The sequence below is a fragment of the Meriones unguiculatus genome, chromosome 19 (genome assembly GCF_030254825.1).
Source record: "Meriones unguiculatus strain TT.TT164.6M chromosome 19, Bangor_MerUng_6.1, whole genome shotgun sequence".
Lineage (NCBI taxonomy): Eukaryota > Metazoa > Chordata > Mammalia > Rodentia > Muridae > Meriones > Meriones unguiculatus.
Window position 1 is genome coordinate 4442214 of NC_083366.1, and position 18530 is coordinate 4460743.

The 18530-nt window shown below is 39.3% G+C and overlaps 1 protein-coding gene across 1 annotated transcript in view; it reads right to left on the minus strand.

Moving 5' to 3' along the window:
- Positions 1-1156: 1156 nt before the first annotated feature.
- The window catches only part of Gpr158 (G protein-coupled receptor 158), a 561148-nt gene continuing 543774 nt past the window's right edge, over positions 1157-18530 (minus strand). Inside the window, exons 9-11 of the mRNA XM_060373102.1 lie at positions 10921-11026; positions 6196-6342; positions 1157-5474 (exon numbers count right to left, since the gene is read on the minus strand). Of these exons, the coding sequence (XP_060229085.1) occupies positions 4008-5474; positions 6196-6342; positions 10921-11026 (1720 nt within the window). The 3' untranslated portion in view covers positions 1157-4007. The remainder of the gene's footprint in view (positions 5475-6195; positions 6343-10920; positions 11027-18530) is intronic.

Below are 18530 nucleotides of genomic sequence, written 5' to 3' on the forward strand. Positions count from 1 at the left end.
CTGTCTTGCAATCTTCAGACAGTCTTTTTTTATTTTTAATTTTAATTAATTACAGTTTATTCACTTTGTACCCCCTCTGTAGCTCCCTCCATCCTCCCCTCCAAATCCCACCCTCCTTCTCTCTTTCCCACCTGTGCCCCTCCCCCAGTCCACTGATAAGGGAGGTCCTCCTCCAATTCCCTCTGATCCTAGTCTATCAGGTCTCATCAGGAGTGGCTGCATTGTCTTCTTCTGTGGTCTGGTAAGGCTGCTCTCCTCTCATGGGGAGGTGATCAAAGAGCAGGCCAATCAGTTCCTGTCAGAGACAGTCCTTGTCCCCATTACTGTGGAACCCACTTGAACACTGAACTGCCATGGGCCACTTCTGTGCAGGAGTTCCAGGCCATCTCCATGGGGGGGGGGGGGGTCCTTGGCTGGAGTATCATTCTCAGAAAAGACCCCTGTGCCCAGATATTTTGGATTTGTCGCTCTCCTTGTGGAGCTCCTGTCCTCCTGTCCTGTCCTCCTGTCTTACTATCTCCCACTTCTTTCATAAGATTCCCTGCTCTCTTCCCAAAATTTAGCTATGAGTCTCAGCATCTGCCTCGATACCCTGCAGGTGATTTCTTTACTAATGACTTGAGCACATCCTACTTAAAGTTTTTGTTACCATTCAGTACAGTGGGATAGCACAGTGTTTAACTGAAACACTTCTTGCAACACCTTGCCCAGTTACCTAGTCAGTTTTACACTGTCCCTTGTATGTCTGATATTTTTCTGAGATTTAGCTCCAGAGAATTTTAATTCTCTAACTGACCTTTCCCTAGCCCCGTGACTTAGTGATGCCCATTGGTGTACTAAGTGCAGACTGAATGTTCTTATAAGCTGAGTGTTCTTGGAAACCTTGTTTATCTTTATATCATCACAGTTTAGCAGACTTACTGGTGTGTGTATTGAATAAACAAATAAGTCTAAACTGAATGGTAGGAACTTTTAAAAATCACAATCACTTATACGTTTTCCTGGCACCAAATAATCTTTTTATTGTCAAAGGTAGGCAACAAGAAGACGCACGCGTGTGTGCATACATACACACACAGACGCACACACACACACACACACACACGCACACATGGGCATCAATGTCAAATATTTTGATAGATGAACACACTAATAATTTTCATATAAATGTTTTATTGCAGAGAAGTTATAGTTATTTACATGCTATAACACATCACAACAGAAATTAACTAAATATTTCATGGTGGGATGCTGTAGATTCAGATAATAGTTTTAGAAGAACCACAGATTAAGTGAAAAGACTTACAGATTTGTTGACTCTACAACTCTTGGCTGCTATATGTTAGAAGTCAAAGGCAGTGCGTTGTCAGTCCTACCTATCACCACTTGCATGCAGAAATCTAGGAAGCAAATACAAGACAACTGTCGGGTTTCAGTCCGTATTGCCACTGCAGCTCACAAGGGGTGGAGTAATAATGTATGTTGTAAAGCATTTAATTCTTGCATAAAATATACACTTCTATTAAGACTGATATAAATCTACTTATTTATAAACCCTGGCTTAAAACAATGACAGAATGCATCCTGCACATGCATCAAAAAGGACAACCTAGAAAATGTTTGTGAGACCTTCACACTCTATGCACTTTCTATTGCTCTCAGCCTGGGAAAACAGCTTCCAGAATGACAGAGTTCAATTTCTTTTGGTGATATGTAGTGACAATGAAACTCTAGGAAGTACCCTAAGCATTTGTGCTGACTTGTGATGGTGGAGAATAATCTATGTGGGACAGACTATCACCAAGGTATAATTTAGCAAATCTTCTGTAAGCCACATGTCAAGCAGGATCATCCTGATGTGCAAAAAAAGTCGGTGACAGTTGCCTGCTTAAATCTCAGAGGTGATCAAGTGTTAACAGATCTCAGATACAAGTGAAACAAGTACATGAGTCTAGAAACTCTAAACCAAGTTCACAAATGCTCCTCAAATAGTATTCTAAAGTCATGTAATAGATAGGCTTTGATGGAAAAGAAGGGGATGATAGAACTTAATGAAGGCAGTAGTTAAAAATAAAACTTCTATAACTCTCCAAACCTACCCCACCAACCTGAGTAATGCATAAAGCAAACAATTAGGCAAGGGCAATTTATGGCAACTATTCAAGTGCTTGCTTGCTCCTGAATAAAAAAATAAACACTGACAAAAGTTTGATAACAGATACAAAGAATTCTGATTCTATTTCCACTGAGAATAAGAAACACCTTGTATTTACCCTCTCATTCCTTCTCCCCATCTTGCATCCTCCTAGCAAATTCTTGTTGCTCACCAAATGTAAAACAATCCCTTTGGAGGAAAATGTCTTGGCTAAGTAAGCAGTTGTTTGGTGTTCATGGTGGGAGGAACACAAGCCTGGGCTGTAGTTTTTAATTATTCATCTTTAAACAAAATGTGAGTGAATTTTGGCATTTCATTTAAAGATCAAAATCCTGACAGCTAAGTCAGCAGCTGAGGATGCTCGTGCTAGGAAATCAGTATGGAATGCAGCAACTTCTATCAGGTATGCTTCAAAGGCTGCAAACAAACCATACGCTTTGCATTTTGAGCTAGGTGGTTTGTGATAAGTTTGCCAGACTTGTAAGTTCTGCTCCTGGGGAGAAAGAAGAACCCATACCACCTCATGGGCTTTGAGTAAATCAGGTTATAAAATCTCTTTGGGATTTGAGTCCAGCAATCAATAAAAGTTTATGAGAATAAATAGTTTAAAGTAATTTAAAATATCATATTTTCAGTATACCTAATAAAATATATACATACAATGATCTTGATTCTATTGTTAATTTTTTCTCTTTATAAAAATAATCCCTTGAAAGCGCTACCTTCCTGTGCTTGTCATGAAAGGCAATTTTATGGACCTGCAGTATGCTCTCATTCTTGCAGCATTCCTAGACTTTCCCTCTTCTGTTGGTAAAAATGTACAGCAGTTTCCTCACTTGGCTTATTCCTTAGGAAATGCTAATATAAAATACTGAAAGAGTTAAAAAGAACAATGCATTGGGATGATTGAGCTCTGACTTGGAACAAACAATGGATAATTTGTCCTTAACTTACTGAGACATATGACTAAGCAGGACCACTTGATCTCCAAGATTAATAAAGCTTCAGAGTCCCTATAAGAAGTACCCAACAAATAACTCAACTTATATTTTAAAAAATTAAGACATTACAACAAACCTTGATGGAAAATAATAAAGTCAAATCCAACTTCATTAGATAAACCATAACCCAAACTAAAAGTTTCCATTATAACAGTTATGTCTTCCTAAGCCAGAGAAAGCTTACTGTACTCCAAGAATCAACTACAATTGATAGATAGCAGGTATTCAATCGGTTGCAATGACAATTGAGTAGCTGCAGATTGCATAAATGTGTTGTGTCACATAATATCAAAGTTATTTGCAAAAATTATACAGTCTGGAATGCTGGAGAGACACAACAATGTAGTGAAACATACATTTTAAGAAAATGAGAGCAATCATGTATATAAAAGATATTGGGGTGCATTGTTAGCAGTGCTACTAAGGTTAAATGAGTAAAATAGGTCTTTTCAGTTGGCTACTTAGAACTACAGTCACTGGTATCTAACCTTTCCTCATCTTAACATTTCATGCCTTCACCCTCTGTGCCTTCTGGTTAATCTTGCTCAGACCACTCAATCCCATGGGTAAAGACTGACAGATGGAGCAGTCTCTCAAACAAGATGAAATGCCAAGCTTTCCCCAGCATTACTTGGGGAATGACTTTTCATGGCTGAGTCAGACTTCCTCCTGACGCCTTTTGACTTTCTTTAGCCCATGCCTTCACATTCCCACACTATGTGCCATATTTCCCCAGGCTAGCAAAGATTCCTAGGTAATTTTTATTTTCAAGATTTATTTATTTTTTTACCAAACTCAGGATTACCCCTTTCCTTCTCAGGGTGCTACACTTTGAAAGTGTCCCAGACCTTCTATTTCCGAGGCCCTGCTCTCTTATTTGCACTTAAAGCAGAGAAGGGGGTTAACGCTACACTTCTTTCAGCATCTGGCTGCTCTAGGGTCTCAAACTCCCAGGGGCACACTTCAGCTCGTGATGTTAATGGTTGATGGGAGTTATTACTGGAGTTACAGGAGCCGGAAGTGATATGCACAGAGGATGTCTGTTTCTCCTGGTCTCCCATTTGGTTGAGATTTTCATTCTCTACTTTTGATGCTACGGCTTTGAGGGGCAGTTCTTCATATTGCGTAGCACACTTATTGGTTGTGTAGAGTTGACTTCCATTCTCCTCTCTGGCTCTCCCTGGGAGAACTGGAGTCTTAGAAATCAGACGATTTTCATCTTCCAAAAGGGACTGACTATGGCTCTCCCAGGGGCATAACTCTGTCTTATCTGTGCTCTTGTGACTGGCTTGGTGAAGACCTTCAGCTGTCTTAGGCTTGTGCTGAAACTTCTCCTTCAAGGAAGAAGCTGGATTTTGTTCCACTTCAGAAGCTGCAATTGATACGTGTTTTTGAGCTTTTGGTTCTGAAGGCACAAGACCAGAGGTCAGGTCATAAACTTCCCAAGGGCACACTTCTCCGATGTCAAAATTGTCCTTTATCTGGGTGGTGCTGGGGCTCAGGTCAGGACTGGCAGTGGGGAGGTTGACCTGTTTCATAATCCCAGATTTCTGAGGCTTTCTTAGTTCCTCCAAATGACTGGAGTTTGGGAGGCCAGAATCTTTAGCCTCTGCATTATCCGAATTTGAGTACTTCCTGTTTGTCTCTCTTTCTTTTGGCAGAGGTTTCTGGGACTTAGCTCGGTCTTCCATACCTAAAGTCTGTGTTTTCCCAGCCAGCCCGAGTGTCTTCTCCTTGGCACTTGCAATGACACTGAGTGACTTCTGTAACATGGACGTGCGTGGGTGCCCAGATTTCTTCTCTGAGCTGAGGTTGTGAGCACTGGCAGACTTGCACACCAAAGGCACCGACTCTGTGGAATCTGCTTCAGTGTCTTCTTTGAGCTTTTGTGTCAGTTTTTTACTTGACAGTGACTCTAAGGTCGAATTTTCGGTGGCCTCCTCCTCTTGGCTCTCCATGGGCAGGCTGCTTGACTCTTCTGTTTGGTCTCTCACATGGTCATATGTGCTGTGGGATTTCTTGAGAGAGAAGATTCGGTTTTTCAGGGACTCCTCCTTGGGTCTCCCCGTGTTCCCTAAGGATTCTGTGGGGTTCTTCCGGACAAGGCCTGTCCCCTTGGCCGTGCTGTGGTCTGTGCCCTCCTTGTCCTCTTTGGAGCACTGCCTGCTAACTGTCTCTGGGATCTCAGTGATGCGCCTCATGATGGACCGGCCTAAGCCCTTTTTAGAGCACCGCTTTTTCTGTAGGTGGGGGTTGTTTGTGATCATCTTCTTGCGCTTGTATATTTCTAACTGGGCGTAGAGTTTTTTCAGCTCATCCTGTCAGGACAAGAGGATATTAAAAAAGGCACAGGTTTAGTTTTACAAACAGAAAATACCGGAGTGGTGTCTACATAAACAAGGTTGAGCTTTCTCAGACAACTGTAATGACTGCATTTTAATTTGTTCTTGTAACTTTCTAGTAATTTTGTGGGTTTTTTCTTATATAAACTTTAAACTTTAAGACATGAATTCATAGGTTTTACCTTTGCTTCATGGCGTAAAGACACAGAATTTTCAACTTTTGCAGTCAAGACTGAGTCCAGATTATAACAAAACCCAGCATCCTGACTATTCCTGAACAGTACCCTTGTGGAGTGTTGGAAGCCTTATGTAGCTATTGATACATTCATGACTGGTGCCAGATGAACCTGGAAACAGCAGTCTAAAGGAACTTCTTCCTTCAGAGGTGGGTCCATTTGCATGCATTATATTAAATAAGCCTCTGCTGACAGGCCGGTCTTACCTTGCTAAAAGCATGGTATGTCAATAATGCCAGTCAAGATTAGGAAGTATGACCAAGGCAAGTGTAAGGGCTGAGGCAGCTTTGTGCAGCATAATTATACCATGATTCTACACTGTGTTGCTACTTCAGTGGTGTCTTCAGTCTCAAATAGACATCCTCTTTCTCTTCAGAGACAGAGTGAATACACATGCCTCAATCCACACATGCTTGTCTGTATCAGTGGCATAAATTGAACTAAAGTCCCTCTGACCTTACCCGAATGTCCTCTGGATCTAGGCTATGCTCACTCCAGGCTGAATTGATACTGCTGTTCAGGTAGGATCCAGAACGACCCATGTCCAGCTCATCTTCATATGCTTCTGTAGCAATGTCATCACGGGGATTATTGCTTGAATGTGAAAACTGCAGTAGAGAGTCAGTATGAGAAGGAGCCATCAACCCATTTTTAGATAGCATACCATTTTATAAGGTGCTAATGAGAACTTTATTTTTTAATCTAGATGGAGTAAGCCACAAAACTTACCAACGATTGGCTGTGATTTGCTTTCCCTGGAATGTGCTAGAGCTGTGGGAGAGGCAACATTCACTCTGCTCACTAAATCCCTCCACCTCTACCCTTGCCTCTATGTTGGGCTCCCAGCATTAATTGAATTTACTCATTTTCCGAAAATTAAAACAAGTAGAAAAGTAGAAGTATCATAAGAAAGTCTCCCTAGGAGAAACTATCTGATAAACTTGTGTATGCATGAAAACTTTTTTGATATATAATATAATAATTTCTACTTCAGTGATAATCTGTTCATCTACACACATAATTATCCCTGAAGACAGGAATGTGACTCTCCAGCTACTACATCTGACTTTAGATAAAATAATCTTTCAAAACACAGGGGACAGGATATGTAATCCTAAGCACACCTTGTTCATTAGGGAACAAGTATGTCATAGGACCCCTAAAGCACAGAGTATCTTGTTTATTGATACTTGAACAGAATTTAAATTAAAATGAAAAAATTCACTGACATTACAGATTTCTCCTCAAGCATATCATTTACCATATTTTGTTTATTATAATGTGATAGTATTTACTTTTTTGTGTTTCTCTGCGTTTTCCTTAGGTATTGAAGTCAGGAAAAATGAGCTGGGTGAGCAATTGAAGGCAGGAAAGAGAATAAGAACAATGTAGCTGCGGCTTATACAACATGTAAACAATGTTTTATGAAATTTGAGATAACATTTTAGTAAACATAGAGCCTCTTGTCCCAGCTTATCAATAGTTCAAATATTTCTTTTAAAAGTTAATATATCATATTGAGACAGCTCCACCAAACAGACAACTGTCACCAACATTGATGCAAATGAAAGCAAAATGGAACTCAGTTTTGTGCACAATGAAGTGTGTGTTCAGTATTATTTGGGACTAGAATCTTGAGTAATTCTCAGAGTGCATTTGTACTTAAAATTTAATAGATCATTTCTTTCATGACATAAATATTTTTAAAGGTGGCTTTTATTAAACAAGTAGCTTAACCAACTGTGCTAGTTAGTTTATAATGTCAACTTTGACACAACTTAGAATCACCTGGAGAAAACAGTCTCAGTTGAGTAATTGTCTAATCAGATTGATTCATGAGCATGTCTGTGTGGGACCATTTTGGTTACTAATTGATGTAGGAAGGCCTCTACTACTGTGGGTGTCACCATACCCTAGGCAATGGGGCCTGGACGACAGAAGATGAAAGAATGCTAGATGAAGCAATCAATGAGTATTACTGCATTCATTTTTTTTCTCTGCTCTTGAATATGGATGTGATGTGCCTATTCACTATGTTTTTACCTCAACTTCCCCTTGACTGCAATGGACTATGGCTTGAAACTGTAAGTCAAATAAACCCTTCTTCCCTCATTGTGTTTTATTACAGTAACAGGCACAAAATTAGAATACCCATTATACATTAGTATGCAATAATATGGGAAGCAGCAATTTTCCATTTAACAACAATCTGTGTTTTGTAATTAGAACTTATTGAAAACTGTTGGTATAATGTTCTTTTAAAATGTATATGCATTACCCTTGTTCATTCAAATGCTGATTTCCCCAGCCCCAACTCTCTGGTTTCAATCTGGATATTGCATTGTGATACTCACTATAAGCATCCTGTCTCAACTCTTGTGTAAACAGGACACAAATAAAGCAACTAGATACAATGTTGTGCAATGGGAGGAGCCAGAGGACAGGAAAGAGGGGAGGAGCTAGAGAACAGGAAGGGGCGAGAAGGAGGAGGAGTTGGAGGTGAGGAGAGCAGGAGGAGAGCAGAGCAGGAGGAGAGAGATTGGAGGACTTGGAGCATGAACCAGACCTAAGATTTCACAAAAAGCAAGTATAATGTGGGAAATCTAAATGTTAGGAAACTGAGGGCTTGAAGGTTTAGGAGGGAGTAAATATTGCCTAGCATTGTGTTCTAGGTTAACTAAAAACCCAGTCTCTGTGTGGTGATTTGGTTATATAGCTGTTTAAGATTAGCAGCAGGCTTTACAAGAAGATAAAACAATAGTAAATATTAATAACCACCTACAACAGAAAACCATAGTGACTAAATCTTCATTTTCATCTTTTCTTGTGAGACCCACAGGCACCATGCATTTAAAGATATGAGTGGTCAATATGCTAGAGACTCAGAAGGTACTGGTTATACCACCTAGAGGGCACTTAGATGAACAGAATTGTTCTCTTCCACATAATTTTAAGTTTAAGAAAAGTCAAGAGGTAGGGCTATAGCCAAGTGGTAGAATCTGTGTTTGACATGCTCAAGGCCCTGTGTTTGATCCCCAGCCACCATAAAAATTAAACACAAACAGGCATTTGTCAGATATACACTTCTTGCTTAACATTTTTCCTTAGAACTTTATCTAAAATGCAAGTTTAAATATTTATCTTACTTATTTTTGCTCTCGCTCCACCTAAATACAGCTCTCAGAACACAGTTTTTACCTCTGTGTTGTAATTATTCTAAGTGCTAGCAAAATCTCTCAATAATATTTGGTTAGCTTAAAGATCATGTTAGTGTATCACAAGGTTGTGCAGACATTGCCACTGTTGAATCCTGGAGTATTTTCATCACTCAGAAAGAACTCTGGAACCATTGACACTATCATTTCTAGTATCCCCTTTCTGTGTAGTACAAATGACTATTCGTCTTTTGTCTTCAGATTTGCCGTTCTGGACAGTCTATATAGATGGATTTGTGAAGCACGTTGTGGCCCTCTGAGCTTGGCCTTTTACCTGGCATTAAGTGTTCATGATTTGCACAGGCTGTAGTATATATACATTTATAGATACTACAAATGTATATATATATATATATATATATATACATTTGTGTGTATAGATATATACATATCTGTATATTAATGTGGAGAGAGTATATGTATGTGCATGGGTATGTGTGCATATGTATTTGTGTATTAATGTGGTAGGCATACATGTGTACACATGAGTGTGTGTCTCTGTGTGTGTCTGTATATATGTGCATGTAGAGGCCAGGAGCATACTGTCCACCTTATTTTTTTAGACAGAGTTTCTCACTTGCTTGGTACTCTCTTAGCAGGCTCTGCTGATGCAAGCGTCAGGAACCCATCTGTGTCTGACTGCTCAGCACTGGGATTATAACTATGTATCACTACATCTGACTTCTTTTTACATGGATTCTGGGGATTTAACTTGCTTGGACTTTCGTGGTTGTATGGAAAATGCCTTACTGACTGATGATATACTCAGCTTGCATCAAATTAATTTTTATTGACAAATAATATTTCATTATAAAAATATCATATTGTACTTATACATTTATCAGCTGGTAAACATCCAGACTGTTATGAATAATGGTGCTGTGAACATTAATGTACAAGGTGAACATAGATTTACATTCTCTTTGCAGATCAGTAATAATTTATAGAAGGAACAGTATCAATATCCATCATAGATATATAATTTGTATTTCAAAATTTTAAAGAGCTTAGATAACTACAATAAGAGGGTACTCTATGAAAACAGTGTGGTTAGTTAACATAACTCAGGGAGGCAGAAAAATAGACATGAATGTTGTTTGTAATTCTTTTGTCTTTTCTTTTTTTTTTCTTTTCCTTTTTCTTTTGTCTTTTCATTCACATTTAACCTAAGGGTTAAGAGTGAGAGGTAAAATGAAGCCAGAAGTGAAAGATAAGAAGCCACAATTGTAGGTTTAGCTGTAATATAATGTTTCTATGTACACTGCAAAATGTTTTTTTTACAATACTGTAATTACAATACTGTAACTTATATAATCTCCTTTTAGCTCCAACTTCAATGTTATCTTATTTTATCCTGAGGACTTTTACCTCTGAGGAAACTGAAATTCAGAACAGAACCTTGGCTGATGTTACAGTACACAGCTAATTAAAGGTAAATAACAATCTAGAATCTACATCTTCTGAGTCCTGAGTCATTTTCCCATTTCCTTTTAAAACCTAAGCATATCTTAGCAAAATATACCACTATAGACATTCCTCTAAACATAATATTACTTTCACTTATTTCTATTTACACAAAAATTCAAGATTTCATTGAAGGTGAAAATAGAGGTTCTTTTTTCAAAAAGCATGATATCTCTTTGAAAAACAGATGATCCTGTCAGTTTCAGCAAGGGTGGCTTTGAATGTCATAAAGAGCAAGAGCAAAGTAGAAATAAAAAGTATTTGTAAAGGTGCTAAAAGAGATAATGGCTTCTGGTATAAATTAAGGTACTTAAAGTTTATTTAAGATGATTAATAAATTCCCAACAAAAGCAGACACTCGCTTTCATGAGGAAAAATATTATAAACAATCATTGGAGCATCAAGCAGAACTCCACACGTCCTTTGTCCATAGTGGCAGGTACTTTAAAAAGAAGTAATAACTCCACAAGCCTTCAGACAGTTGCCTGGTAAAAAATAGGAGAATACCTTTGGAATCAAAAGCAGCCCAATGGTGACTGTCACAGTCAAGTGAGTGTGTGCAAAGTACAGCATCAGCATCCAGTCAGGCTGAAGTCTTGAGGTCAGCACAAACCTGAAAGGAAAGTTCTTCACGTTAGCAATCAACAGAGAAATTTCTGCTTCAAAAGCTAGCATGCTTAAAAACATTTCCTTCTAATGTATTTAAAAAAGAAAAGAAAAAGGCTGTTACTATAACTTATCTTTTCATCACCAAAAAATAAAGGTGTAGATGACTTTCAGGTTGGCAGGGATGTGAAGTTATTACTTAAGGTTGTGCCTACATATAGACCAAGCTAATACTTTTATGTTTACATATATTAATATGATGTGTGTCTGTGTGTGTGTTGTTTCTACAAAGCTAAGAACACACACGAGTTCAAAACAGAAGTTAAAGACTGGTAGTTCAGGCAACTTTAGTTGCAAGTCACATCTGAATAGATTCTTGTAACATTCTTTATGTTAAAAACATTAGCTGAAATGAAGGAGGGAAAGGAATAGTTAATTATTTACTTGTCTTTGTAAATAATCTCAAAACATTCAATGAACAATATAGTAGATAAATGAATGTGCTAATAATTTTTGAGAGGCCCCCTTATTTATATTCATTCTTCTTTTGTGGTGCTGGGGCTCAATCTCTTCTGTTTACTGTATAAACATTTGTTACCTGTGAGCACCATACTAAACAAGATGAATCTCTTAAAATAAAGCATTGGTATGTTAAAAAAATTATCAAATTGCCTTAAATAATTTGTAATATAATATTTAGAATAATCTCCAGTGAGGGCTTTATAAATCCCTCTTCAAGCTGCTGAGGAGGGTTTAGTACTGAAGCCTGCTTTAGACCTCCTGCTAACTCACAGGTGAATATGCAAACAGACCTCTGTTTAAAAGGGTCCCTCCCCACGCCCAAAACAGGGGCTGTTCTCTTAAAGGTCTTATTGTAATTATAACCCTCATTTTAATTTTCCACACAGACTGTATATTCCCAAATGATCAATATACTATTTTACTGCTTTAGAAACTAGAGAATTAGAATTTTGTTTCAATGACACATAAAATGTGAAAAGTTTTCCTCTGTGGCCTGGGTAAGGCTGCTCCCCCCTCAGGGGGAGGTAATTAAAGAACAGGCCACTGAGTTCATGTCAGAGACAGTTTCTGTTCCCATTACTAGGAAACCCATTTTGGAGACTGAGCTGCCATGGGCTACATCTGTGTAGGGGTTCTAGGGGTTCTAGGTTATCTCTATGCATGGTCCTTGGCTGGAGTATCAGTCTCAGAAAAGACCACTGGACTGAGAACTTTTTGATCTGTTGCTCTCCTGGAGCTCCTGTCCCCTCCAGTTCTTCCTATCTCCCTATCTCCCCCTTCTTTCATAAGATTCCCTGCATTCTGCCCAAGGTTTGGCTATGAATCTCAGCATTTGCTTTTGATACCCTGCTGGGTAGTCTTTCAGAGGCCCTCTGTTGCCTTCTCAGAGGCCCTCTGTTGCCTTCTCACTTGCTTGGTACTCTCCTAGCAGGCTTTACACCTTTCCTGTTGCCTCTTTTCTCCCTCTTCCCATGTTCATCCCCTTTGCCTTTCTGCATGAGGATGATCGTCTTACCCCAGGTCTTCCTCCTTGCTTGGCTTCTTTAGGTGTACAGATTTTAGTATGTTTATCCTATATTATATGTCTAATATCCACTTATAAGTGAGTATATACATTATGTGGCTTTCTGCTTCTGGGATACCTCACTCAGGATGATCTTTTCTAGATCCCACTATTTGCCTGCAAATTTCATGATTTCCCCTGTGGTGTATATGCAAGATTAGAGTCTCACAACAGCGTAATGCAGCCATGATCATTCAGGCCTTTACAGCCATTGAAGCAGGACAGTCTCCCCAAGCATGGTTGGCTACCATAAAAAGCTAAAATGTTTTCTTCTTCTGATGTCCATCCTCTTTGCCTTTCCGGATGGGGATTGAAGAAAACAGGAAACAACCTAGGAACCTACCAAAGAGGGCCTCTGAAAGCCTCTGCACTTCAGACTATCAAAGCAGATGCTGAGCCTGATGGGCAACTGTTGGGCAGAGTGAATGGAATTTTAGGTAAGAAGTGGGAAATAGTAAGAGCTGGAGAGGACAGGGTCTCCACAAGGAGAGCAACAGAACAAGAAAATTTGAACATAGGGAACTTCCCAGAGACTCATACTCCAACCAAGGACTATTCATGGAGATAACCCAGAACCCCTGCACAGATGTAGCCCAGGGCAGTTCAGAGTCCAATTGGGTTACATAGTAATGTGAAGAGGGACTGCCTCTGACATAATCTGATTGGCCTACTCTTTGATCACCTCCCCCTGGGGGGGAGCAGCCTTACCAGGCCATAGTAGAGGACAATGCAGCCACTTTTGATGTGAACTGATAGACTAAGATCAGAAAGGAGAGGAGAACCTCCCCTATCAGTGGACTTGGGGAGTGGCATGCAAGCAGAGGGAGGAGGGAGGGTGGGAATGGGAGGGGAGGAGGGAGGGGCTTATGAGGGGATGCATAATGAATAAAGTGTAATTGATGAAAAATTTAAAAAAAAGGGAAAAAATAATTTAAGAACCTTAAATGACTTTCAAAAGTGGAGGAAAATATGGAGTTAGTCAATTGGCATGGAGCACGTCTCGCCCTTGGGGGCAATGGTCTCCTGAACCTACTCAGACCTCGGACACCACCACTGCTAGTTCTAGAACTGATGCAGCATGTTCCAACGAGGGGGTTAAGGCTTCTCATAATATTTCCTATAAGCCCACACCTGTTTGTTTATAGCCCCCATTTTTATTCATTATTAGCCAGATAGAGCCAAGTAATTGTGGTAATGATACTTCCTTTTTTGCCCAATGCTGGAATGCTAGTAAATTTAGGTATGCCCTGGTTACTCACATGCCTCACTGCATGCCTGTGCCCGTTGATGCCCCTCACGCTATGACTCTCTTCAGACAGAAAAGGGATCTTGGAATTACAGCCACCATTGTTACTGCCATTTCATTGGCGGCTGTTGGAGCTACCACCGGGGCATTAGCCATGAGTCATACTGGGCAGACTGCTCAGACCCTGAATAATCATTTAGCCAATGTAGCTCATGCCTTAGTTGTACAAAAAGGAATTAATGCTCAACTAAAAGGAAGCTTGATGGTGTTCAATCAGAGGATTGACCTCGTGCAGGAGCAAATTGATACCTTATGGCAAATCGCTCAACTTGGCTGTCAATGAAAATATGTTGGACTTTGAGTCACTAGCATATAACATGAGAATTTTTCCTGTGCTGCAAATCTGTCTAAACAATTGTCAAGCTATATTTTAGGTAATTGGACTGGAGAATTCGATACTACGATGGAGCAGCTGAGAGTGGCCATTGTCACAGTAAATTCTACCAGAGTGGACGCAGGACTAGCCACAGGATTATCATTATGGATTGCTGCAGCCATGAATCATCTGAAGGAATGGGCGGGCATGGGAGCGTTAGCAGGCCTTCTGGTGTTGGTCTCCTTGGTTTGCCTGTGGTATATATGCAAGATTAGAGTCTCACAACAGTGTGATGCAGCCATGATCATTCAGGCCTTTACAGCCATTGAAGCAGGACAGTCTCCCCAAGCATGGTTGGCTACCATAAAAAGCTAAAATGTTACGCTCAGGATGCGAGTCTAAGCATTGCACTCAGGGTCAGCTGCTTTGGACCCAGAGAAGAGAATGTCTGATTGCATGCGGGTTGATGCCCCAGGTCCCGCCTCTGAGAAAAAGGTATCGGACGGGTCTGATGCTCTTTGGGTGGATGACACCTAAATGAACATCGGTACAAAGTCCCAGTTTATTTCTAATATCAGAGATCAGACCTCTACTCTTGCCTGATGCATCTAAAACAGAAAGGGGGAACTGTAGAGAGCTGCATAATGCTGCACCTTAAAGATGGAGCTGGTTTCTGCCTTCCACCTTCCTGATGGTGAGTGCTCTCTGTCACAAACAACTCCACATTTGGCTAAGGCTGAGGATCTGGCTTGCTTCCAGGTATGTGGACCTATCTGCATTGCCCACCTGGCATGCTGGGGTTGGCTACCCAGAGGCTATATAAGCTGTGGGCAGGCTTTCCCCAGGGTCAGATGATTGTTCAAGGTTCCTGAATAAACTGCATTGAAAAAAAAATTTCCTGATTTCCTTGTTTCTAATTGCTGAGTAGTATTCCATTGTGTAAATGCACCACAATTTTCCTATCCATTCCTCAGTTGAGGGACATCTGAGTTGTTTCCAGATTCTGGCTACAACAAATAAAGTTGCTATGAACATGGTTGATCAAATATCCTTTTATACCAGGCCACAGAGGAAGACAATGCAGCCAGTCCTGATGAGACCTGATAGTCTAGGGTCAGATGAAAGGGGAGGAGGACCTCCCCTATGTGTGGACTTGGGGAGGGGCATGGGAGGAGATGAGGGAGAGTAGGATTAGGAGGGGATAAGGGAGGGGATGAGGGAAGGGGCTACAGCAGGAATACAAAGTGAATAAACTGTGATTAATACAAATATAAATAAAATTCTAAGAAGTGAAAAAAACTGGAAAATATTTTTAAAAAGTTTACACACTAATACATTTCATAGTGTTAGTATTTATTTTATTATTATTCATGTGCATATGTAAATGTGGGCATATGTGTGCAGGAGCCTGTGGAGACCAGAAGAATTTTTTTGATTTCTGTAGTTTTGGAATTACAGGCAGTTGTTGACCTGCCTAGTAAGGATGCTGGGAACAAAACCCTGCTCCTCAGGAAGAACAAAAAGCTCTCTCAATTACTGAGACATCTCTTCTCATTAATAATTATAATTATTAATTATAATTAATTGTAATAAGTATGACTCAAAAACAAACATATTAATGGCTAAAAGCAACTAAACTAATTTTTAAATCAATGTATCAGATTCATGACAAAGTTGTGATTTGCAATGACAATTAAGGAAATCAATATTACTTATTTTTAAAGCAAAAATGCCAGCAATATCACTTTCTCATTTACCAACTCCACCCCTCCTTTTAGAACATTAAGCTAAAGTAGAAGCTCATGCTCATCCAGATTGGGAAGATATTTCCCTATGCTTCTAGAGACATAGAAAACTAAACACAGACATGGAAGTGCAGGATACTGATGACAGCTCGCATGTCCTTAAAAAGGCCATTCTGGACTGCTACCTTCTCTCCCTCCTTTGTGAGAAAAGAGGCCTTACTTAGCTATTGAATGTATTTAATGTTTCCTTTATTCAAGGGTGATAAATATGAATGATGTGCCGTAGGGAAAATAATATAAACTCAGTCATTCAGGGGCCATTGCAAATACTGGAGCAGAAAGGCACATCAGTGGAAATGGATTTGCGTCTGTGAGCACCCTTTTGAAGAGAAATCCTGTCTCATAGACTAAGGCAAATATGTGCTCTACTTCACAAGCTACTGTCTGTATCCAGAAGGAGGGCTGATTCCCTATACTTTAAGTGAAAACTGTGGCTCTTCAAAAAGTTACTTTGAAATAATGCTGCTATTAATTACTTTTGATTTAATCAGCCTTAAATTACTGCCAGGTTTTATTTTTGGCTAGAAATTTCTTAAAAAAGTGGTTTATTTTTTTAAATTTTTTATTTAACTTTTATTAATTACACTTTATTCATTTTGTATCCCCAGAAAGTAGTTTTAAAGCTTTAATTTTATTTTATTTTATTTTTTTTCATAATTTTATTTTTCTCATTAGTTACATTTTGTTAATTCTGTATCCCAGCTGTATCCCTCATTCCCTCCCCAATCCCACCCTCCCTCCCTCATCTCCTCCCTGCCCCTTTCCAAGTCCACTAATAGGGGAGGACCTCCTCCCCTTTCATATGACTCGCTTTTGGTCAGGTATTTTCCGGGCTGGCTGCAAAGTCCTCCTCTGTGGCCTAAAAGTACTGCTCCTCCCTTGGGAGGTGGGGAGGTCAAAGAGCCAGTCATTGAGTTCATGTTAGAAATAGTCCTTGTTCCCCTTACTATGGGAAACCAATTGATTACTGAACTATCACGGGTCACATCTGAGCAGAGGTTCTAGGTTTTATCCTCTCATGGACTTTGGTTGAGTGTCCATCTCAGAAAAGACCTTGTGCCCAGATACGTTTGGTCCTTGTGGAGCTCCTATCCTTTCCACATCAAACTCCCCTTCTTTTATATGATTCCCTGCACTCTGCCGAAGGTTTGGTTGTGAGTCTTAGTATCTATTTTGGAGCACTGCTAGGTAGAGTCTTTCAGATGCTTTCTGCGATAGACTCCTGTCATACGTTCAATGCATATCCCATTTGTCTTTCTAAATGAGGATAAATCATCATACCCCATGTCTGCTTTCTTGATTATGGTATTTCAGGTGTGCAAAAACAGATCTGAAATCTAGGAGCATAGCAGTATTTAAAAATAAAGCAAACACAATAAAATCTTGCAGGTTCCTAAAGGGTCACTTTGTGCCAGCTCTAAAAGCCAGTAAATGACTAGCACAGAGCACAGGAAGGGTATTCACACATTTTTCTTCAGGATTTAGTTATTTGACATTGGTTTATTTTTGTGTAATCTCACAATTTTATAAGAATGAAAGTAAATATATACATGATAAAATTTCATACACATGCAATATATGTACAACATAAAGTTTCATAATTCAAGAGGACCAGCAAGAACGCATATGTCATGCTGATAGCATGCCTCTTCTAAAACCAGAGTCTTAGTCAACAATATTTTATTCAAGAAAAAAGAAAACTAAAATGGATCTTGTTTATTAAAGAATATTTTACCGCTTCTATTCTTGGGATTTTCTAAGCATCAGAATAATTGATTCCATGTGTAAATAAGGCCTTACAATATTTGTTTTTACATATTATTTCTATTACTTTCCTCCACCTATGTTCTATATACCTACTGAGTAAAACTAATTTCATTCATTTGTCCTTTCTAGCCATACAAATTCCAAAATTTATAATGACTCAAATACATGCACATACATAAAAATACCCGGAGTGTTGTGCTACTGTCCTAACGTTGTTTATCTTTGGGGATTGTGAATGAACTTCTTTCTTAACTGTTTTATGGTTTTCCATAGTGACTACATGTTACCTCATTACTATAGTATCTTTGGAATTTTATGTAAGAAACAATTTAGTTGTTTGTTGACCTGGGCTTGCTTAAATTTCCAAATCCATTAAAAATCATATTTAGTGATGAGACCTAACTGACAAGGATCAGAAGGAAGGAAAAGAAGTCCTCCCCTATCAGTGGACTTGGGGAGGAGCATGCATGGAGAGGGTGGAGGAAAGGAGGGATTGGGAGGAGAGGAGGGAGGGAACCACAGGGAGGTTCCCTCCCTGTGAATAAAGTGTAATTAATAAAGAAAAAAATATGTGAAAAAAAAGCTTTATTCACAAAGTGAATAAAGTGTAATTAATAAAGAAAAAAATATGTGAAAAAAAAGCTGCTACAAACATGAAAAAAAAATCATATTTAGTGATAAAACCAAACAGAGGTCATCCAAAGCAGACAGGTACATTAAGGCCACTTCTTT